This window comes from Zootermopsis nevadensis, unplaced genomic scaffold (genome assembly GCF_977971745.1).
Source record: "Zootermopsis nevadensis isolate Lab colony 2312 unplaced genomic scaffold, Znev_1.0 Znev_ptg000061l, whole genome shotgun sequence".
Classification (NCBI taxonomy): domain Eukaryota; kingdom Metazoa; phylum Arthropoda; class Insecta; order Blattodea; family Termopsidae; genus Zootermopsis; species Zootermopsis nevadensis.
The window spans coordinates 1732942-1757383 of NW_028259192.1; the positions used below are offsets into that span (position 1 = coordinate 1732942).

The 24442-nt window shown below is 40.9% G+C and overlaps 2 protein-coding genes across 5 annotated transcripts in view; one reads left to right on the forward strand and one right to left on the reverse strand.

Moving 5' to 3' along the window:
* The window catches only part of Ptp10D (Protein tyrosine phosphatase 10D), a 73574-nt gene that overhangs the window by 4584 nt on the left and 44548 nt on the right, over positions 1-24442 (forward strand). The window lies entirely within an intron of this gene.
* LOC147871140 (nuclear RNA export factor 1-like) lies at positions 10020-13246 on the reverse strand. Of its 3 annotated transcripts, none has more exons than XM_087340226.1 (2): positions 11527-13246; positions 10020-10361 (listed from the first exon to the last, which is right to left on the reverse strand). In XM_087340226.1, exon 1 carries the CDS (start codon positions 12933-12935, stop codon positions 11724-11726), a length of 1212 nt encoding a protein of 403 aa, XP_087196352.1. In that variant the 5' UTR covers positions 12936-13246; the 3' UTR covers positions 10020-10361; positions 11527-11723. The 3 variants fall into 3 exon arrangements, with proteins under 3 accessions (XP_087196352.1, XP_087196350.1, XP_087196351.1); XM_087340224.1 differs by having other exon boundaries at positions 10020-11349; XM_087340225.1 differs by having other exon boundaries at positions 11197-13246.

The window sequence follows — 24442 nt, forward strand, 5'->3', positions numbered from 1 at the left end:
CAGGTGGTGATAGCAACCAGCGCCTTGCGTCTTCAATACAGTTTCTCTGCTGTTGTGTCTTGAGGTGCGTGACGAAGGCAAAGCTGTTGGTATCATGCCTCGCTTGTTGCGTCTTCTCGGGGGTCCGCAAGCTCACAACTGATGGCCGCAGTTCAACAGCGCTCGGTCGCTTCAGATAGGTTAAATGCAGGCCCTAAACTACGTCCGTCTAGTGTCCTGGGTTCGATCCCGGCTGTCACAACCAGTACCCTATAAAAATAACAAAGAGTTCTCAGACAACTTACGACGCCGTCTGTCCCACAGCCGAAATTGACGATGGGGTATTATAAAGAACCTTTTTTGTTCGCGTACCCCCAGATATAATTTCTCTTCAACTTTGTACCCCCAAAGTTGTTGGTGTATAATTCAAGTTATACGTAGTATATAATCTACATCTAAAATAAATTAAATAAATTACATTAATGATTATTCAGTGTTTATCATAAAATAATATTTTTTTTTAAATTTCACGTACCCCCTAAGATGTCTTCGCGTACCCCCAGATATAATTTCTCTTCAACTTTGTACCCCCAAAGTTGTTGGTGTATAATTCAAGTTATACGTAGTATGTAATCTACATCTAAAATAAATTAAATAAATTACATTAATGATTATTCAGTGTTTATCATAAAATAATATTTTTTTTTAAATTTCACGTACCCCCTAAGATGTCTTCGCGTACCCCCAGATATAATTTCTCTTCAACTTTGTACCCCCAAAGTTGTTGGTGTATAATTCAAGTTATACATAGTATATAATCTACACCTAAAATAAATTAAATAAATTACATTACTGCTTATTCAGTGTTTATCATAAAATAATATTTTTTTTTTAAATTTCACGTACCTCCTAAGATGTCTTCGCGTACCCCAGGTTGAATACCACTGTTATAAAGTACAAATGTGTGGTGGTGATCGCTGATGGCTTCTCGAAGTTCTATGAAAATTCATCAACGAGTTCAGAAGTTACCAGAGGTGGGATTTACACCAGAACAGTTGTAGGTGTTTGTAAATGTCTACCATTTTACCTGAAGAATGCGGAAATTGAGCCATCTTCCGGGACGTCGCGTGTACTAATTACGCTGTACCTCAGATGAACTATGTTCTACAAAAATTGTTGCGTTTAATCTGACTATAGTAGATCGTCGATAGTCACTGCAGGGAAATTCGACAAATACATTTCTGATCATTCGATACGTATCGTTAATTATCATAGAAATCCAGCATCTTTACCAAGACTCAAACCCAGGAAAGTTTTCGGGTTTGCGTCTTTAGTTCCTGTAATCTCGTTGCCTAAACAAACATCTGGGTCTTCACGTCATAGTTTCCGAGATGCATGTAACTCCATAACCGGAAATCGAACTTAGGACATTTTTTTTTGGAATTGGTCTCAAGGAATGTATGTGCCAAGTTTGATGCAAATCGGTATATAATTTCTCTCGCGATAACCACACAGACTTTCTATTATTTTATGCTAATTGATTCAATATCTGCAGCGGAATGGGGTAATGAGGCCTATAACACGTACCAAGGCTACATAAATACTGCAGAACAGAATATAGTACGCGCGTTCAGCATTGCATTGTCTCGTGACGAACTAAGCTATCTAAAACTGTAATTATTTAATTATCGACTTTAAGTGTACGTACCATGCGCCAGATTATTGTCGAACATTGTTTTTGTTTTCCAGCTAACAATCTTGATTCGTGTTGTCTCGCTGACGTATTATGCCATTGGTGTAACCAATATTTTGTTGTCACAAATACGTAATTTTTAAAAAAATTATTTTACGGAGTTGTTGGCAAATTGTTTCCCTCATCCGTATAAACATTTATCGTCTATTTTTCACATCTGTTATGCCATTTAGTGTTATTAAACGTGACAAATATTTAATTAATGAATTAACGAAGTTTAATGTCTAGTATAAACCAGGGCTACGGAGTTTGTACTAAAATCTCAGACTCCGACACTGAATCCTTCATAAAAGCTCGATATGTATTAATAAGGGTAAAGCTATTAAAATGGTAAATGACACCATAAGAGGTTTCATCACCACCGCGTGAATCATCAGCCTATGTTTTTGACTTATAACCTATATTTTAAATATACGTCTAATGGTTATTGCAGAAATCGGTTGTTTTGTGGACAGTTTTCTATTCTTAAGGTTTTTTTAAGTGTTGTGTCTGACGACAGGTCCATATGAACAGGATCCTTCCATCCTTTTCTCGGACTGGGACCTGTTCATATACGTTCTTGGCAGATGATCCAGAAGTGGTTTGCCATTGCCTTCTTCTGTGTGTGAATGGGGTAATTGTTGGGATGCCACGGAGGAAAACTCCGTGTTGCCTAGACCACGGCCTTGCCCAACACAAGTTATAAATTCGGGCACCGCCGGGAATCGAACCCGAGACCCCAGGATTACAAGGCCAGCGTTCTAACCGCTAGACCACCTCATCTTATTATTATTTAGTGTTCTGTCTGACGACAGGTCCATATGAACAGGATCCTTCCATCCTTTTCTCGGACTGGGACCTGTTCATATACGTTCTTGGCACATGATCCAGAAGTGGTTTGCCATTGCCTTCTTCTGTGTGTGAATGGAGTAATTGTTGGGATGCCACGGAGGAAAACTCCGTGTTGCCTAGACCACGGCCTTGCCTAACACAAGTTATAAATTCGGGCACCGCCTGGAATCGAACCCGAGACCCCAGGATTACAAGGCCAGCGTTCTAACCGCTAGACCACCTCATCTTATTATTATTTAGTGTTCTGTCTGACGACAGGTCCATATGAACAGGATCCTTCCATCCTTTTCTCGGACTGGGACCTGTTCATATACGTTCTTGGCAGATGATCCAGAAGTGGTTTGCCATTGCCTTCTTCTGTGTGTGAATGGAGTAATTGTTGGGATGCCACGGAGGAAAACTCCGTGTTGCCTAGACCACGGCCTTGCCCAACACAAGTTATAAATTCGGGCACCGCCGGAAATCGAACCCGAGACCCCCCAGGATTACAAGGCCAGCGTTCTAACCGCTAGGCCACCGTGGCTGAAATTCTTAAGGTACCGGAGTCAAAATTACAAAGCATTATTCCCACGTCCTGTGGCTCAACGCGTCGTAGAATCTCCCCTAAGCGTTAGGCCGCCAGCGGCTCACACGGTACAGAAATTGTTCTTAAGATTTTATATCGAGGTCGGAGTCGGTAAATTTTTACTGACTCCGACTCCACAGCCCTGGTATAAACATCGCCATGTTGTAATGTTGTAAAGTCAGAAAAAGGCCAGAGGCCAACTTGAGGTTACTTTAAAAAACGACATATGTTCTTAGTTAAAGTTTCTTCTCGTGTGTCTGTGAACTACGTAAGACCCACTGTTGTGTATAAGAAATCAAGAATCTTTTCCTGCTCTGTCATGAGCTGGCAGTTTACAATAACAGCTGCAAGACATGGCACATGATTAGCATTCAAGAGATATAATTATAGTAGTACTTGATATTCATCGGAGCGAACATTTTAAGCCCGCCAAAATTGTCTCCGAGTGATGCAATGTCCTGATTTAAGGCAATGTCCCGTTTTATTTTCGTACGTGAACAAGTATTTTTGCAAGGTTGTGTGGTCCCAGCCGGAGATGTGGACAAGTAATGATGATTCCGGCGGTCATCAGCTCAGTATTTATTCTAATCATCAGGTACCGCCTCCTACTTGATTCCGTCACAGTATTTATTGGACGGGTGATGTTTACGTAGCAATAATTTTGAATGGGTTTGACCTTGAAAACCAGAATTAAATTATTTATCCTGTTTGTAAGAGACGTCTTTCGGAAACTGCAGTGAACGTTTATTTAAAAGTGGTCCATCTTAATGCAGTGATTTTTAAGGTTCTAAAGGATTAGTTTGTGTACTTGTTTTAAACTACTTTCGTAAAAGAAAATAACAGCTTTATAAGGCGAAGTACGAGGTGCGATCGGAAAGTTTCAAGACTGCGCCTATAAAAACCCGTACACTTATCTCAGGTATTAAATTCATCCATCACCCTCGAAGTAGTTCCCCTGGGAGTGAACACAACGATCCCAGCGCCGCTGCCAAGCCTGGAAGCATCCCTGGAAATCTTTCTTTGTCAGCCTGTCAAGCACCATCTGCGATTCTGCCTGAATCTCTTCTATCGTCTCAAATCTCCTTCCCTTTAGCTGAATTTTTATCTTTGGGAAGAGGAAGAAGTCACACGGAGCTTAGAAAGGAAGTTGGGGTCGGTTCTTGCAAGATCTTTGAGCTCCTGACAAACGAGAAGTCGATTCTGCTTCTGGTCCTCAGACAGGATGCGTCGCATGTGGAGTTGTTCCTTTAGAATCAGCTGACAGGTCCCATAGCCTATCCCAACAATGTCGCACAAGTCGTTGATGGTACGACGTCGATCTTCGTAACATTTTCGGGCGTTGTGCTCGAAGATGGTCGTCCAGAACGCTCGTCATCATCGACAGAGGTTCGGCCATTTTTAAAACGTGAATGCCACACAAAAGTTTGTGCACGACCCATTGCGGACTCCCCAAATGCTTGCTTTAGCATTTCATAGGTTTCCGTAGCCGTTTTGGCGAGTCTTTGGCAAAATTTGATGCACACGCCATTCCGAAATCGCAGGAGGGTCGGTGTAATGCACTACCAAAACGCCCGTAACTAAGAAACCAATTCTAATTTGATGATGCCGGCTGGCACACTGATTCACTATGAATGTAGGCCGCACCCCCTAGCAGCAGAAGCTCGTACTACATCCGGTTCGCCCTCTATTGACACAGTCTTGAAACTTTCCGATCGCACATCGTACGCTGTTTAACTTCATTTCATCGACTGTAGATGTTATTTGGCGTAGATTTAGATGAAAAGGCGTATATGAATGACGTAGTGGTATATGGGGGTCTTGGTCTGTCCCTGGAGGGACTGAGGAAAACCATTAGACATGGTAGCCGATGTCACCGCCAAGATTTTAAGGGGTCCGTGCCAAATATGGGTCTATATTCGTTATCTATTTTAATTAAATTCGTCATGACGTAAGATCGGCGCATGTGTCGTTCTAAATTCTACAACCAGTGTGAGTTCGTGAATACAAGAAAGTTCTCTTATGTAATGATCATTTTTCCTTATCGTATGAAATAAAAGGTAAACCTGTTGTGGTAAGTCTTCTGTGGTCCTAGTACCCCACCCGGTCGTACCTGGTCTGCTCTTTTCGAGTCGAAGTCCATCCACAGAGTGGAATTACAAGTAATAATAATACCTGTTAGTAGGAAGGCATGGGACGAGGCGACTATGACGAAAGTTTGCTGAGCTCTAACGCCGAAGACTAGCATCGGGAGGTACTGGGTTCGGTACTTGCTTGGGGGGCAGTGGTTATACTGACAGACTTCTAGTGGTTTTTATCCAGTTCTAGACAAATGCCGGAACTACACGTTAAATATTCTGCCGGACCTGGTCTCCTGACGTGCGCTTGAAATGGAAAATTTTCTGAAAATTTCTTTTATGCAACTACTCGTAAGTTAATTGTTTATTTTAACCGTCTAATCACAATAAAATATTTAATTAAATATTAAAATATTAAAATATTATTACTATAATTAACATTTAATATTTAAAATATTAAAATATTATTACTATAATTAACATTTCATATTTAAAATATTAAAATGATGCTCGTTCTATCGAAATGTTCGATTTACAATTAGAGCATCATCTTTTTCACGACATGTTTCGGTTTTCAAGGAACCATCTTCAGGTGTATTTTTAATCGATATAAATTTAAATGTAATATTCTAAATGCAATCCTTTGTCAGATGTCTATTGAATATCGGAAAGTTTGTAAATCGAACATTTCGATAGAAAGAGCATCATTTTAATATTTTAATATATTTTAAATATTTTAAATATGAAATGTTAATTATAGTAATAATATTTTAATATTTAATTAAATATTTTATTGTGATTAGACGGTTACAATAAACAATTAAATAACCATCACAATATGACGCAACAATATCATATCATACTCGTAAGTTATTGTGATCTAAGTTTTCGAATAATTGTTGGTTTTAGTGATGTTAGCTGTTTAAATAAGGATTCGTCACGGTCGAGTCATCTCTGCCTCAATTTGTCTCGTAATTCGCGAGTGGTATGTCAAATCACGTGACATCAGTTGAGTAATCTCATTTCACGCTGTTTTACGAACGATTAGCTGTTTGTATTGATGGTCGATAATTGCTATCCGAGGCTCAGTTGCGTGGGTTTCGACTTGTCGTTACCAGTCTAATGACATTTCCTTGGTAAAGACACCTGAAGTTACCTGAACGAAGTGGTTTACATTTGAGAACTCTGAGACAAACCATCGTCACCTTCCACCATGCTATGACGTAAGTCCCGCTGCCAAATAGGAAATTGAAAGTTTCTCTAGGATTTTTTTCTGATAAGATTACTGAACCTTTACGTGGAAGGTAATCGGTCACATGCACAGGGAATGTGGATATGGATTTTGTGGCACAGGATAAGGGTAGATGGTGGGCTCTTGTGAACGTCGTACTGGGGCGAATTTCTTGACTGAGTGACGCACAGTTTATCAGGGCGTATTTTGCTGAATATTGCCACATTTTCGTCGTAAGGAATTTTTGAATGTCAGTAAATATACTACAGTAGACTCCCTTTTATGCGGTTTTAAACAAAAATTAACACTTAATTTTGAAAATATGTCTTAAACCAACGTTTAAAATAAATACGGCAGTGACATGTTATTTAACGTTTTAATACAAATCAGTTGTTGCTGAAACCTGAAGTTTACGACAGTAGGACTTATAATCCTTTTTTTGTTTTAAGGTTATGGAGCTGTGTGGGACGCAAGTAGACAGGGTTACGACTTCTGAGTTTTCGGGGCTTAATTGTAGTGTTCTGTGACACAATCGGAATCTTTTAATCAGGATGTCGATTACATTTTCGCAAGTTATTCTTGCCCTCGACAGTCTGTAATTAAATCGTCAAACTGGAAAACGGGGCATGGGCGTAGGGGATAAATTCGAAGTGAGAAAGCCTCGTCCTGTTCTCTGATGAAAGGAAATTATTCATTTTTGTTCTGGGAACTGAGTTTATTACATTATCCATTCTAAATATCTAGTCATGTTTTAACGAGCAACGATTCGTAGTAAAAATTTCGTAATTACAGAAATCTTTCCATCGCTTCAACCAAAAGTCCTCATCAGGTTTTGGCATGAAAATTTCGTGGAAAATTTTTTCCAGAGTACTTCACAGGTCCCCAGGACAACCTTGCAGGTGGTATAATGTCCTAAACGAAGGCTGATGCTGATACGCCATAATGAATTTCCAGTTTTATGATATCTGAAAAAGAATATGTTGACAAGTGTTACAACATCAAAATTTAAATGTAAATATACGCGGGTTATCTTTCGACACTCGTTCAGATGACGCATGCGTAAAAGAAGCTACAGACAGTTTAAACCAGTTGATCTATGGAAATATGAATATCACCTGATCTTTCTAATCTCTTATTTGCAAGGCAAATTTTAAGTAGCCATATACTCAGATGATATAAAATTGAATTCCTTTACGACAAAGTTTTCAGTGACAAATGTATTTTCCTGGTTGAATTTTTGTTCCTAGTGAATCCGAGGATAAATCTGAACGTTTAATCGATGATGAGAATGGTGATTAAATTATTTTGAATGGCTAATGGCGAAAAATAATTACTAGTTAACTTAAACATGGCCGTAACCGTTCTTCTGCAGTCGTGGACGTTCGAAATGTGTTTTTTCTAACTTCTCAATACTCATTTTTGTGTTTCAAAGGGTATCTACGTAGTTTTTGAAACAGTGTATGATACAAATATGTCGTAAATCAACATTATATTCTACTTTTCTCAGTTTATCCACAAGTTGCTGCCAAAATAAACACTTTGCAGTCGAACTCTCGGACGTCCTGGTGCAAGCTTCATCGTCCTCGTGTCCCTGTCCTGCCCCGTAGCCTGAACCAGGCTTTGACCGGGATGTTCTTTTGTTAAATCTTATGTGGTTCCGCCTGATTCGACTTCTAATGGTTAAGTGAAGTGTTTTCTTCGCGGTACGGTCTGGATTCGTAAATATTATGAAGACGAGCTTCGGCTTCAAAGGGTTAACCAGCTGATTTTCGTAATGGTGAGGTGTAGTGTTTTCTTCGCGGTACGGACTGAATTCATAAATAATATTCAGACGATCTTCGGCTTCAAAGGGTTAACATCCGTATCCCGTTGTTCGAGCTACCTCGTTCGGCACTTCCTTGTCGTGATACGCATTGCGAAATGCAGCCAACGTTTTCATCGCATGGTAATGAAGCTGGAGAATGAACACACGTTCTCGTCATGAATAAACCAAGTTTGCGTCCGTACTGGCGTTGACAGCTGCCTAGCAACCAGGGTGGCGTTGACTCCAGAGTCACGGGGAGTCTATCACACGAGGTGGAAGAACTTTTAATTTAATTTTTGTTCAGTGAGTGACTGCGGGCTGGACCATCGGGGTTAGATCCCAGGCAGGAGTAGAGAATTTTCCTCTGGCCTCTACGTCCAGACCGGCTGTGGGGCCTACCATCTAGCGTCGAGGTTGGGAATTAGTAGGATATATTTTCTCCCCTCCCCTGTGCGCCTAAATGGCGCGCAACGGGATGGCTTTACACTTTTTCTCACCTTGCAGTTGTACGTGATTGTTATTGGACTGCGATCACACATGAAATGTCAGAGAATATTGTAGGGAAATACAGTACGTGCGGATTTGCTTAAGGAGTCCCCAGGTGGTAGTGTAAGGAGGAGACTTGCATCTGCGGAGAAGTGAGAGCGAACTGGTTGACCTTGTATTCAGGTTTTAAAATCGTGAGTCTCCATTCGCCGTCTGCTTAAGGGCACTGCAAAATCTGTCTCAGGGCCACATGTAGCCCGCTGTATACTTTACACGTCAGCGATTCGCAACCCTTCCTGACTAATGAGTGAGTTTTTAGAGGGCCGGTATCCTAGAGTGTCTCTTTCGCACTGTGCAGTATAAATAATGGCCTACAGAACGAATTATTAGTACCACATTTAAATATGTTTATTTACGATTTAATAATGAACGACTTTTTTTTGACAGCGTAATCGAGTAAATTTCCTAATTAAAATTTATGCACGAGAGAATATGAAATACCACATTTCCTCGATTTTTAAAGAATAACTTCTTCACATTTTGAAATGTTTGGAATTTCACTGCTCCCAGGAATCGGTCCTTTTTTTTTCTTGAAAATCTATTACTAAATCGAGGATGCTTCGTACAATCGATGATCTTAAAGTCGAGGAAATATGGTAATTTATGAAACTTCTTACTACTCGATGGGTCGCTGTATTGAACTCATGCCCTGAAGATGGAGACGGTATGTTTTTTTTTCCCTGAAACATTGGTATCTGCCTACAAATCCACACTGAGTTGCTGCCCAGAAGCAATATTTTTTTACCGCTGAGAGAACCTGAGATCGCACATGTTCAACATAAATTAGTCAGACGCTAGTTATAGAAGATGATAATAAAGTCAAATGATCAGGTAAAAAGGTTTTGAAACGCCTTTCTTAAAAATTCTGATAAACTTCGTGAAATGGTGCGACACACGTCTAGTTCAGATCACTCGCTCAATCAGAACGGCGTCCTGTGACGCAATCCTGCAGATGTGACGTCACAAACCATCGCAAACCGTGAAACGAGAACATGTAGACATTATTAAATTAAAATTATAAACAGGATATGGTTTTCGGAGAAAATAATTAAAATGATTTTTTCTGTTAAGCTATTTATTTAATTTAATTCAATTCATTCTTATAAAAAGTAATTAATTTATTTCAATAATAATAAAAGTAAAAAAACGAAACTAAATATATAAATGTAACATATTAATAATAATAACAATTCGATTAATTTATTGAAACATATTTCACAAATAAATGGGCCATATACAATACCTAAGTAATATAATTCAATTTAATAATTCTAAATAAAATAAATAATACCAAGTAACAATAATAATAGTTCAATTTAACAATAACAACGACAGTAATCTCAAATATTAAACAGCCATCGCAAGGTTAATTTTGTAGCAAAATTCCCACATCCTTCGTGGATGATTCCGTAGACTCCGCTTCGTAGGTCATTAGGTCGTCAGTGTCCTCCAGCGTAACCGTCGAGGCAGTCAACTAACATCGCCAAACGCTGATGTGCCGGTGGTCTCCTGGGCCAGGGATTAGTTCAGATGCGCACAGAAGGCAGACGAATCTCACGTGTCCCAGTGGTTGTAAACTGTAAACTTAAGAAACAGGGAAACCCGAGAGTAAAAGTAGCATTGAAAAGCATTTATGAGAAAAATACTTTTAACAAAACTACGGAGTATCTCAAAAAGACGTAAACACACGTCAGCTGATTTAGTCCACGTGTTCAGAATGTTGAGCGGAGAGCAGCTGACTGATAAGGTTCCATCTTTTAGGAACAGCTCGAAGCTTTGATTTAGTGGGCGTAAGCCACGTCTATTTAACCAGCACTGAGCAGACACATTGTTGAACACGACGCGTCTGAAACTGACAACAATGGGAAATGTAAACACAAGCCACTTTTTTTATAATACCGAGCTGTTTCGTCTTTGTGAGATTCTCAACGTCAACACAGCATATTTCACTTTCCAGCAAGATTTGATTTGAGCGTTCTGATTAATTCTACTTTAAAAACTGAATATCTCGGAACAGTTAACATCTACACGACGTTTGTTCTTTCCTAGCAAAGACACGTGGAACAAAGCCTGCAGTTGGTTTGTGCATGAATTGTCAAGAATCCGTCGTTGCCATAATCGATTTCGAATCCCTTTCTTACCTGCGCTCCAAAACTTACGTTTGTTGTATTTCTGCGCTGTTTATGAAGTTGGTTAAATCGGCAAGGATGTCGAGTGGGAAACAAGGCTGTCGTAATTTTTTAAAAAATCGCTATTCAACATTTTCTTTCAACGAGTCATTTTAAACAGAATTTTACGAAATTTAAGCCAAGCAAATGAAGTAATTTGTAATGGACGATGACCAGAGCTTCGTTCTAATTTAACCCTCGTTTTAAGGGACTTCCAATATTATCTGTAAATAACAAGTCTCACTCGATTGCCTGAAGGGAATTTTAGTTTCGTGGTCTTCCTCAGTCCGCCTTGGCAAATGCTGAGATGGTACCTTAAACTAAGCCACGACCGCTTCCTTCCACACCCTTTCCAATTTAATATTCACTATGACCCACCGAAACGTCGTTTAATAAACTGAAAATAAAAAAGTCAGTAAATAACACAGGTAACAATGGGCGAAAACTACAGAAATTTGTCGTGTCTTTTCAGACCCTCTGACATTTATACGGGGACAACAATGAGAAGTTTCCTTTAAAACCTCACAGATAATTTTCTAACGAAAGACGTAAGTTCGCTTAATAAATATCTGACCTGTTATTGTCCCTTCCACACTCAGTTCACTGACTGGCGTATGTCGCCGGAACATTACAGCCGGAGTTCTCTTTCCCCGGAACATTTCTTCTGTCCTTCATTGGGCGGTGACCCCAGAAGTTGGCTTTCCCTGGGTCCCGGTTCCTGAAACAATCCACTCAGAGACAAGATTAGTTGTGAGGGCGAACATGCCTCGTTCAGGCAGACGTGTCCGTGCAACTCTGACCCAGTCCAAGTGTTGATTTCAGCGCCAAAATGGATTTCTCGATATAAGAATAGGCCAATTGCAGGACACGACTGATAAAACCTGCGCCTTCTGCTGCAGACGAGTGGTTCTCCGTGATTTTTGTCATCTGCAAGTCGTCAAAGATCGGTGGAAATAGGACGGTTTCGTCCAGCTCCTTCAATCTCGGGAACCTCTTCCTCGCATCGCTGACGTATTCGTGATCGTCTTCGTATTTACTTGTCAGGGGATTCCCCGCCAGCACCAGTTCTTCTAGAGGAAGGCCCTTCAACCAATCCAGTTTCTTCATCTCAGGTATCAAGTTCATTCCGAGGCGAAGGACTTTGAGGTTAGGAAGTTTGCTGGGAAGGGCGCTGAGGTTCTCGAGCAGGTAAAGTTTATTATCAGACAAATCAAGTGCTTCCAGATCGGGAAAGTTCTTCGCGACGACGTCCACCACTGCCAGCATCATGCTGGGTACGAACAATGCCACAGGAAAGTTGTCAACGAGGTCTGCATCCGTGTGTAACCGAGACAAGTCCAGGGATTTTGAGTTGGCGTCGTGTCGCCTGGCTATGACCGTCTTTATTCTCTCCATCGCAGTGGAATCGGTCACGACCTGCGGCAGTCCGGGCCTCACTTCCACCAACAGCGTTTGTCCTCTTATGGCGATCTCTTCCTTCAAGCTGGCCAACTTTTCTGCAGCATTGCAGTCGTCTACGAAGAACGAAGAATTTCTTCCCGTGACTCTGTAGCAGATGGGAATGAATTCCGTCGGCTCAACATTGGCCATAAGAATCGCCAAGACGTAGTTCTTTCTGAAGTTCCCTCCGTGATGAATCGTAACTTGGAACCACATGGCTGCTTTACGTAGACTTTTTTCAAGGCTGAGCACCAATGGTACAGAGCGCCTGAGACGCTTTAATATCCTCCGGTCACCTGAATCCATGCTTGGAGTTCTACCAGAACTTCCTGTCTCATCACGGTGTTTCGGATTATAAAGTTTGAATCGCCTATTACACTTTCCACTCGAGCCTGGCTTGCTAACCTTACCACCACGTCCAACACGGTCACCGACACTCAGATGTTTCTTTCCAGATTGTCCGTTGAGGTTACTCACGGCATCAGAAGACTCTCCGATAACTCGGACGCCCTCGGTGTTGTCTGTTTTTTCTGAATACCTCATTCTGGTGTTGTTGTTAAACACAATTCTTATTGCTCTGATCAAATGAAAAGGTTTTGAAACGCCTTTCTTAAAAATTCTGATTAACTTCGTGAAATGGTGCGACACACGTCTAGTTCAGATCACTCGCTCAATCAGAATGGCGTCCTGTGACGCAATCCTGAAGATGTGACGTCACAAACCGTCACAAAATGTCGCAAACCGTAAAACAAGAACATGTAGACATTATTAAATTAAAATTATAAACAGGATTTTTTTTGAATTGTTTTCATCGAAAGAATCGGATTAATAAAACTCTTTTCTGCTTTTTTAGAATTGTAACTGAAAGTCGGCCTCAACTGCATTTCCTGTTCTTGATTGTCAATTGTTTAGATTTGCAACTCTTCAGAAATCCTGCCACAAGGGTTAGAATCAGAGCCATCTGTAGTCTGCCCCGCGAATCTTCTGTGTCACGTTTTGTTAATAACAACTTGAATATTGTTTATTATTAATCAAATGCTGTATTAAATTACATTTTCCCGAGTCTTTTTGAATGTGAATCATCAGTGATACGCCGTACATACACCTAACCCTTTAAAATCGAGTGGTAACAATAAGTACGGTTTCCTTTAACAGTCAACAACACTGCAATATACATTTATGTGTTTTGAAAGATTCTAGTTGTAAACAGAGGTTATTTTCTTGTCATGAACTTGTTCATTGTTGTAATGGTGATGTGTTTTCTTTATATTGTTGGCAATGATCGTATAATATCAACAGTTTTGAATGTCCTTGTTAAAGGAAAATGGTTTACATTGAATGCATGAAGGTTAATTTGTTAAAAATGATGGTTTCTGGATCTGACGCCTTGTAACCTTGTGTTCAGTGGGTTTATGGTTCGAACCTCGGCCGATACAGGTTATGCCCTTGCTGAGGGATTTTATGGCTTATCAAGTTGGTAATGAATTCAGAGATGCACGACCACGACCCCCATCGACTTTGTACAATTTTACATTTACGTAAAACACAGAAAAATTATAAATCTGGCGTGAAATGCGAAGAAAAGTCTGTGTTTTATGGAAATCGGATGTAATATTAGAGATGGTTGTAAGAGTGACGTATATGATCTCTTGGCAGTGGAAAGTGAGATGAATGTTTGTTCATGTGGAAATACTTGTTATCTTAACGGGGTTTAGTAAATGGTGGATGCATGGAGATTTCAACGTCAGACGGAGCAACGAACCAGTTAGGTATTTCCGAAATTTCGTGATTCGTCGTCAGTACAAAAGTCGATAAAAAATGCAGCGTCATTTCCGGAAGATAATAATCGTACTGGATTTAACAGAAGTTATTATTAATTATTGGCTGGTTTTCGACTATACTTAGTATAACGTGGCGATAAGTTAAGTTGCTAATGAAACTTACGGAACACAACATAACAACAAATAACCAAGGCGAGTATAGATACATTCATAATACCTGCATACAATTTGCTTAACAATACCTTGTCAACTGTCTAATGGTTACGAAAGGTGATTTGGGGAGTGTGTGATAGGAAGTGGTCGTGGAAAATTTCAAGGACTGTTCACACAATTTTTCTAGATAAGAATTGAAGAACGTAACCTCGAAAACTGTACCCGGACAGGTCACGAACTATTACTGCTCTATTTTTATTTTGAGGTCCGTTTTACGTTAACTTACGTAAGATAGTGTAGTTGCGTCATATTGTGACTTATTAAATTAAAATTAAATTATTTGGTTATTCCGTCAAATCACAATGTATTTAAAATAAGATAATTAAAATAATTAAAATATCATTCTGTGTTCCATATCGAATAATCGATTTGTAAAACGATTATTCGATATCATTCTGTGTTCCATATCGAATAATCGATTTACAAATCGATTATTCGATATGGAACACAGAATCATATTTTAATTATTTTAATTTTCTTATTTTAAATACATTGTGTTTTGACGGAATAACCAAATAATTTAATTTTAAGTTAACTTAAATATTTGGATCAGTGTAATTTTGTTAGTAACGAGACCGTTGTATCTTTTTGGACAGCCCCCCCCCCCCCCCCCCCGAAACGATCAAACGTCTCTTCGAATGAGAATCATATCCCTGAAGCTAAGTAATACGACAGATGGGAGAGCCTCTAATGAATTTGTACGTTCCGAAGCAAAATACTTGTAGAAGTGGTTACCTTCGAAGCTTAAAGTCTGTTCCTTTCAAGATAAATTCAGAGACGTGCAAGACAAGACAAGAGTTCTGCTGTGTCATTGTGAAACATTTGTTTGGTGCTGGCCCACGAGGGTTTGAAACCTAGCCGGCTGAATATTCTACGTATGTATACATCTGCTAACGTTTTAGGCATTTCATGTTGACAGATTTTGACCAAAATAGGAATATGTCTACAGATTTAAGTAGAATGACCCATCAACACATCTGGAGTTGTTACAAGCGGACAGATTCTGCTTCTTAACCTGTTAAATGATTGTTGTCTGCTGACGTAGCCAATTTCCTGTGATTAGTTTGCCTTGGTAACAAGTTTCGTATTCTTCCCCAGTCCCTCCAGACGAATGCCGGGATGGTGCCCGGAAATCGGACACGACCACTTTCTCCCCGCTCCTATGATTTCACAGGACGTAGGGCATGTCATTGGATGCGAAAAACTTATTCAGTTGATACGGCGTCTCCAAGTAATATACGAATTAACCGACAAAGTTTAATTTAAACCGATTCATTGGCTGTTAGGCTAAAGTTCGTATTATTATAGAAATTAATGGGTACTCTGCAGTAACTCCATGAGCCAATAGCTAATAGTTGCTCAGCTGGTAAATAGATTACACGTTTTTAATTTACTTAGGGATTTTATGATACCCAGAAGACCCCGATTGTGGTCCCTTTTCTGACGCTCATAATTTTGGTTTTCACAGTCTTATCTTATTTTTAAAGTAGTTTTTAATATTATCCTTCCGTCTACGTCTCTCAAGTGGTCGCTTACCTTCTGAATGATTTTGAAGTATTTTAAGATTTGGGTGTGTGTCATTTATTTAATTTAACTTTACGTGAGTTTACGTAAATTTGTTGAACTGAAGTGTAGGCGTGCCGTAATTTTTACGACCCGAATTCATGTGTTGGTTTCGAAGGGCGAGGACAATCGGCCGGTGGCCGGAGGAGCTCGTCGTGATGCCTCAGGGCGGAAGGCGAAATCGCTTAGCCACATCTCCGTCCTCTGACTCTGTTCGCCATCTTGCACTAACAAGCTTGGGAGTTCCTGCCTCGGGCTTCTATTTTGAGCGTCACATTTCCTGTGTGTGCGTTAGTGCAAATGGTTTCTAATGCGGTTTAACCTTCAATTCTAAAGGGTTTTTGACGACGGTAATTTAATATTATTCATTGTCAGGACTTTTTCCATCGCCTGTTCTTTAAAACCACGACGTTTCGGAGGCTGGTTCTGTCACCGTCTTCAGGAGAGAGGCATACCTACTCTGTTGGGTCCCTTAGATAGAGCTAGTCTCTGTCACTGGACATTATAAATCGTGCAATTATGTCCTGGTAGAAGATTGTGACGATGTTGCTAACTTCTACCAGACTACAAGTCGCTACAACCCCGAGGACGGACATTTGATTGTTTCGCTGTTTACAGCTAATCTCTGATTGTTATATTTGAGTCACAAGGTTGTAGAATATTTTGCAATGAAGTAGGTATTTATGCTGGTTTGTATTTTATTTTTCAAATGCGTTGCTAATGCAGTTCCCTGTTTGGTGTTTGCGATTGTGACCATCGTTAAGTCCCTGTGACTATTTCTGACTTTTGCTAAGTGGAGTTTCAACGGAAGTGAAGGTGGTTTCAACTTGAGAGACTCCACGCTACGGTTCACAACCCCCAAGGGTACCTTTTACTTTAATACATTTATTTAAAGAACGGTACTCTGTTCTATATAACCCAGGACGTTTTGTAAAAAATGTATCTGGAGGCTGTATTTTTCGTCTTTAACAAGATCAGTCTTTGCAGTCAGGACCAAACTTTACGTTTCGCCTCTGTCGCTGTCTTCCATATCTGCTACCCGTCCCATACCCTTTGTCTTTGACTTCTGATGGACCTCGAACGCGCAGATTCGCCCCGACTACAATACTGAGGTATATAGCGTAATCTTTTACCTGAGTAATCTTTCTGAATCAAAAGATAGTGTAATTGCTTCATATTGTGAATATTATAACAATTATTTATTTTAATACGTCTGATTACAATATTTAAAATTTCTTATAATTAAGATAATAAAATATCATTGATGTTCCATCAATCGATTGATCGATTTACATTTCGGAACATTTACACGACATGTTTCGGTTTTTATAAAACCATCATCAGGTGTAAAATATATCTAAGAACTTAAAACTCAATTATGATTTCTGTAGTATTTTGGTGATGTTTCATTATGTTTGTTTTTTTCCATTTTGGGCGAAGGTGTTGTTTTTTCTTAAATGTTATTAGATGTACATATCGGCCAAAGATGTAGGAGTGAGTGTCCCGATATGTCCAGAAGTACTACTGTCTTCGTATAGGTGTGGGTAAATACTGTCATTTCTGAATCAAGTTTGATTTTTGATTTTACGATGTGACTGTATCTCTCATCAATCTGGTCACAGCTTCAATTACTAATATACCAAATAAATGACGACATTTGAAAGACATGTTATTGTGTGCAGAGAGACAGTGTACGAAAATGTACGCGGGCCTCGCGGAACACACCTGCGGGCCGCTGGCTGAGAACCCCTCGTGTTCCAATCCATTTTTCACAGCTACTAGAAAGGCACAGGAGAGTTTTGCGCTGTGTAGTGTTCCGATTTGAGAAAGCTGTGCTGGCTGATACAAGAACTTTCACTTTAGTGGTGACGTCACAGCCCGATCGGTCCAGTCGCCATCACTTTAATGCAGAAAAGGAACATTGACACTCGATGATGTGGTTTTACGGACAGTGTGGGTGAGACGGAATTGATTTCAGTTGCTTCGCGGCTGTTAATCAGGGTTGCCACCTGATTCAGACAAATTTAGTTTCTTAAACATGCAGTTCGTATTACTAAACTTTAATACTTGTATAAGATTTGAGGACAGCCGGGCATCAGAGCGGCTGATACGTCTTTAAATATCTAAGAACGCAAGATAAATCCTAGTTAATAGTCGCTGAGCTAGTCAAGGAATCTGATGGTTCATTATCGTGTTCACAACAGCCCGCTATTGGGCCAGATACTGAGCCAGCCCAGACCCTGATAACCTGTTTCTTTAAGGTACATTTTAATATTATTATCCCATGTGCGTGTATACACCGCCACGGTGGTCTAGCGGTTAGAACGCTGGCCTTGTAATCCTGGGGTCTCGGGTTCGATTCCCGGCGGTGCCCGAATTTATAACTTGTGTTGGGCAAGGCCGTGGTCTAGGCAACACGGAGTTTTCCTCCGTGGCATCCCAACAATTACTCCATTCACACACAGAAGAAGGCAATGGCAAACCACTTTTGGATCATCTGCCAGGAACGTATATGAACAGGTCCCAGTCCGAGAAAAGGATGGAAGGATCCTGTTCATATGGACCTGTCGTCAGACAGAACACTAAATAAATAAATAATAATAATAAATAAAAGTGCGTGTATATCTTGCAAGTGGCCTCTTGCCTTCGAGGTTTCCGATTGAAGTGTCTGCATTTTTTCGCGTGGTAAATAAACTCTGATTAATAATGCACATTACGAAACGAGATCTTAGTGTTAATGTCTCTCATTTTGGTCCAGAAATTGTCATTTTATCCCAAAGCTCAATCTGCGTTTAACCCTCGGGATGACATACCAACGAATAACAAAATATCCGTCGTAAGACTTGAGGTTCTCACAGCGGTGAGGGCGATTCATCGCGATGAATCGCCCTGATGACGGAGGCAGTATGACCTCTGAAACGTTGGTTAACATCGACCAGACTACACAGCGCAATAACCCAGAAGACAGAAATCTTCAAAATATCCGTCCTTGGATCTTGTGTTATTAGTTGAATCATCACACAGCAAAATTCCTCTGATAAAAGATTGTGAGACCAAGTTCCACACCCATGCAAAGAGAATGTGTGTAAAAAGAATTTAGTCAGTCTATGGGACATTTTGTCCTTGTATTTGGACGTATTCGACGAAAGTCGAGTTCCAAATAGTCCCACTCCTTGACGTCGCTACCCTACCTCATGCGTTAGCAAGGTTTGTTAAATCCTTTTGCGATTAGCAACAGACCTGGACAGTGATGCGTCTTCTCACTTCTTATTCTTCTTATTTTTTTTATTCCCGGTCAACGAACTCGGCTTGTTTTCCTGGCCACTAACGCCCGCACGACGAACTGAAAATTAGAAGAAGCAGGCAAGTTGATTTTGTTTGAACGGAGCGATATTTGACTCGAGTCGGGGGAAAGAGAGCCCTGAGCTCTTGGCGGGAGTCTTTTCCTCGTGACGGGCTTTGTATGTGCCGCCTGCTTTAATACCGGGTGACTCTGCGGTTTGTCAACGCATTTGGGTTTCGTATGAATCTCGAGAGTGGACAATATCAATATGATACTGGTATAATGAAATAACTCAGGTCTTTCGGGATTAAATTCTTTTTGTTTGGATTCGCAGATAAATTGTATCCTGTTTCTGACAGCCTACACTCTCGTATACAGGGTGCCTCAAAGATATGTGATTGGTGGCCGATTTTAAGTCAGTTACTCGCCGCTTTCTTTACGGTGTGGGGTTGTTAGCCCCCACGCCCAACCCCTCAGCCGTGAAGACCAGGGCTCTGTAAAGGTACAATTTGGCTGCACGCGACCGAGGCAGGCGACAGAGACGGGAGACGGACACATCGCAGCTTGTCGCCACACACTTTTGAGGTGACGACCGAGACATGCGGCGAAGTGTTGTTTTCTTTGTTTTGTTGAGACATACGTGCACATATTCTGTGAAAAATGAGTACAAAAATGCTTCTAAAAAGGTTAATCGAAGAAGATGATGTGTTGCTGTGTTATTTGTTGCGAATGAAACAAAGAAAACCTATGAGTTCAATATTGAAAACCAGACGTGAAGAAGGATCTTTCTGTCTGTTAATAAAGAACCATTTATCATTAGAAGAAGATAATTTTAGGAGTTATTTCAGATTGAATCATAAGCGGTTTGGTTACGTACTGACGTGCTGCCTGAGCCCGTCGCGAGACACTACTGGTCCGAGAGCGGTCTCCTGTGCTTTGTCTCTGTCGCCCGTCTTTGTCTCGCGCTCGTAATTGTACTTCATACGATTGTACAGAGAGCAGACAGGAAGCGACCAGTCTCGGTCTCGTAACTCTGTCGCCTGCCTCGGTCGCTTGTCTCTGTCGCGTGCAGCCAAATTGTACCTTAATTGTAACCCCCGGAGACAGGGTGGCCCAGATACTCCTCCGGGCACGGGGTTCCCCAAACCTGGAGGATCTGAGACATCCATACGCCTGTTTCTTCTCTTATTGGCCATCTCTCTGACTTGAAGCCGGTGTTCTCGAGTCTTCGACCGCGGTTACCGAAATCCGTGTTTTAAATGTGTTTGTATGTCTTTAGCTGTGCTTTGGGTGCGTAGTCGTACAGATATGACGTCATTACGAAATGTTTCGAACGAAGCTCATGTAAACTGTGCAGAAGGACGACGAATTAGCTCAGTGTTGAAACGCAGTTTACGACCTGAAGAAACGGAATTTCCTTTTCAAATTTACGCAACACCCATGTTGTGTGTATACGAGGTTTTTCTTTGTCTCTCAAGAAAGTATCCTGACGCAACGGAACACTACTTACGCCCATTTAGCATGCAGTTATATTGCATCTTATCGCGTAATTTATTTGCCAGCTTCAGCCTTCAAGTTTCGCTTGTTTATTCGTGTTACCAGTTTTTTTGTTTGCAGAATAAGACGGAAAATAAATGTTCACAACAGCAATCATTTTGTCTGTTGTTTTGTATGGGTGCAAAACATGGTCTCTCACTCAGAGGGAGGAACACAGATTGCAGGTGTTTGAGAATCGGGTGTTGAGGAGGATATTTGGGCCTAGGAGAGAAGACGATGGGGCGTGGAGGAAACTGCATAATGACGAGCTTAAAAATCTGTTCTCCTCCCCAAATATTGTCAGGGTGATTAAGTCGAGAAGAATGAGATGGGCTGGGCATGTAACGCGCATGCATGGGACAAGAGGTGTGCACCTGAGGGGAAGAGACCTCTGGAGAGACCTAGATGTAGATGGGAGGATAACCTCAGGCGGGATCTGTGGGAGATAGGAGTTGAAGGAGACTGGATTTTGTTGGTCCAGGACAGGGTCCGGTGGAGGGCTTTGGTTAATTCGGTGATGAACCTTTGGGTTCCGTAAGCCATCTAGTTGGTAGGGTCCACTATTTGGGAAGCCTGAGGGGAAGAGACCTCTGGGGAGACCTAGACGTAGATGGGAGGATAATCTTAGGCGGGATCTATGGGAGATAGGAGTTGAAGGAGAATGGATTTTGTTGGCCCAGGACAGGGTCCGGTGGAGGGCTTTGGTTAATTCGGTGATGAACCTTCGGGTTCCGTAAGCCATCTAGTTAGTTAGTTAATTGTGTCCTTTTATTGCTTAACTCTAATGGGCTTTTCAGCTGGTGTCGAGCGCATTAATAAATTAACCGAATGGCGGTCATCACACCGCGTTCTCTGTCAGAGTGGCTGTTGACTCTGTGGCTTTGAGAGGGACAGGTTTGAGAGAAGTGACGTCAGCACTCATAAGTAATGACTAATTTTCCCTCCAGGAGTTGTGTGTCATCAAAGAATGACTAACTGACGATTGCGATGATGATAAATTTAAATTACATTGAAGGAAAATATTGAATGTTTTTTCCTTCCGATTGAAGTTGAAGTTTGTGAATAGTTTGTAGTAGATTGCGTTGTAGTAATTATTTAACTTCTTCAATAGATCTACCGAGCAATCTCTTTCTTTCACAGCTTTCGACAAAAATTTTAGTTTGGATTTTATAAACTCGCCCATGCGTGCTGTGTGTTCCACCCATCACTTCATCCTTGATTGGATTCGTTTGAGTACAAAATGACGGCGGAAGTCGGTCTGCATGCAGCTCCCCGAAATGTCATGAACTTCGCAGTTCTCGTCGGTTGTGATGACGTCATAAGTCCCAATACTCGATCACTTGGGGTTCATACGCGGCTCAGGTATTGGGGCCATCGTAGGTCAACCCGGTGACGCCCAGGGCGTGTATTACAATTGAATCGAGTGCTGGCATACCACATCGTCACTGCAAGGAAAACACTTTTAAATGACGTATCAAAAATCAAGTTTTATTATTCCCAGATGACCTTTGTGCTGCATTTCTCAGATCGCTTTCGGGCGAGAACCACACGTCTAGTCATCGCACGCACGATGATAACCTAGGATATGTTCCCTAGCCTTCGAAGGTCGACTGCCGTTGGGTAGAAGCCAAAATTCTGCCCCTCCCATGAATGTACCCGAAACATCCGACCCTCATTGTGACTGTCGCTGGTTTCCGCGTTGCTATGACGTAAGCTTCCTCGATACAGCAGTTCAAGAACATTCTAAAAGGGTTGCAGGCCGTGGGAACATGGCTAGAGTTTCATCGGCACTGACAAACACTAACTACGGCACGGCGTTTGATGGTTTGAATATTAGACCTAATTTAATTTTTGGAATCGAATTGGTAACTACATTTTTTACGATACACACACAGGAAGTTTATTAGACGCTAGCGAGGAAGTTTGTCTGGAGATAGGGTCGGAGAAAAAGCTTTTGTACGTGTTTGTGTTGTGGCAAGACTGCATAGAAGGGTCGTGATATAATTACGGCTATTAACAGTTAAGTTAAAACGTGTTTGGAATGAGTTTGACAAATTAAATTACGTATTGTTTCCTTGTACTGTACGTACGTGGAACACATCGGATAAGAACCGATCTATTGTCTTGATTTAGCCACTGCTGACAACTTGAGAAGAATGTCAAAGTGAAATTCCCGCGGTTACTTCTCACTCCTATAATTCTCCCAATTCAATCTCAATTCCATTTAAAATCTGGACAACCTTTTAGCACGGCATGTCGTCTGTTTTAAGTGTAAAATGTATAAAAAAAGTTGACACGCTACACTCCATGTAGGCGCTTTAGGGAAGAGGTCGTACAGTTCCCACTAATTCTTAGCCTCGGCACTAGATGGGGGTGAGAGTCACACGGCCTGCTGATATGAAGATGAACTACAATCGGCCCGTTGGATCGTTGGTTGCCCGATTCTGGTATAAATAATGTACTCATTGACTCTGAAACATGTAAAACCGATCATTTCTCGTAGCAGACGTTTTGTGATCAATAAAATTCAGTTATTTTGACCTGTCCGCTAGTTAGCCACGGACGTTCATTTGTTTGCAGTGTGAAAACGTGCAGATATGTTCGCGTTGCCACAACACGGGACTGACGTTATCAGGCAGCCAGAACAATAGGTTCAGGATGGAGTCTTTTTACACCAGAGCGATACGTCACGTTACGTCCAGATTAAAACAGCTGAATAGTCTATAAGTTTCAACACAGGATCTACATTTCGTGGTCTGAACGAGTTATGTTTGTGATGTTTAATTAAAAAGAATAACGTGGGCTGGACGTGTAGTAGGCAGAGGAACCAAGAAAAGGTTACAGAATTTTTGGTTATAAAAATCGTTACACAAATAATTTTTGAATATGTGATGGTTTAGAATAATTCTGGTAGTGGAGTTTTGTGATGATGGTGAATTTCTGAGTCACCTCGGTTTATAGTTCAAGTTCTCGGTGAAGAACCTGTTTCGTGTAGTTGGTGGTCTGTGAAGTTTGACTCAAATTGACTTCGCTGAGTGCTTAATGGGTTTATTCAATGCGAACTTCTGCCAGCAAGTATCGAGAATATGACCTCTGTTAAATTGGCATTTCTGATTATGAATGTCTTCAAGAGTAATTCCCTTGAAGTATTGATATTTTGTTGCGGGACACCCTGTATACGTGTTAGGCGTAGGGCATGGGCAATGACCGCTCGAACACCGACATCGAGGGTTCGAGACCCAGTCGAAGAACTAATTAATGTACACGTCGTTCTCTGATCTGCACCTTATAAAGCAGAGGCCGTGCGTTGGGTTTCTCCTCGCGTCCAAGGATTCCTACAGAATGTCTAGAAATGCTTAATAGCTGAGAGCCAGAAGGCCAAGGCCTGTTGTGTGGTAGATAATGACGAAGGCGAAGCTGAACTACCTTTTATTTGTCATATACATAAATTTTGTTAAATATGTCGTTGCATTGCTGGGCGAATAGCAGCATGTTACGACATAAGACCTGCTATCACCAGGTTGTTAATTCACGTGCAACGTAAATGAAACATAGAAATCACTTGTCATTTAAGCCAAGTTTGTAAAAAAAACGTTTTCCGCTTATGGGTACATCAAATGTATCCAATTACTATTGTGAAATGTATTTTACTGCATAAATCCAGTGTAATCGCA

Coding starts and splice junctions, on each gene's coding strand:
- LOC147871140 (XM_087340226.1), bottom strand. CDS start 12,935: ATGAGGTATTCAGAAAAAACAGACAACACCGAGGGCGTCCGAGTTATC.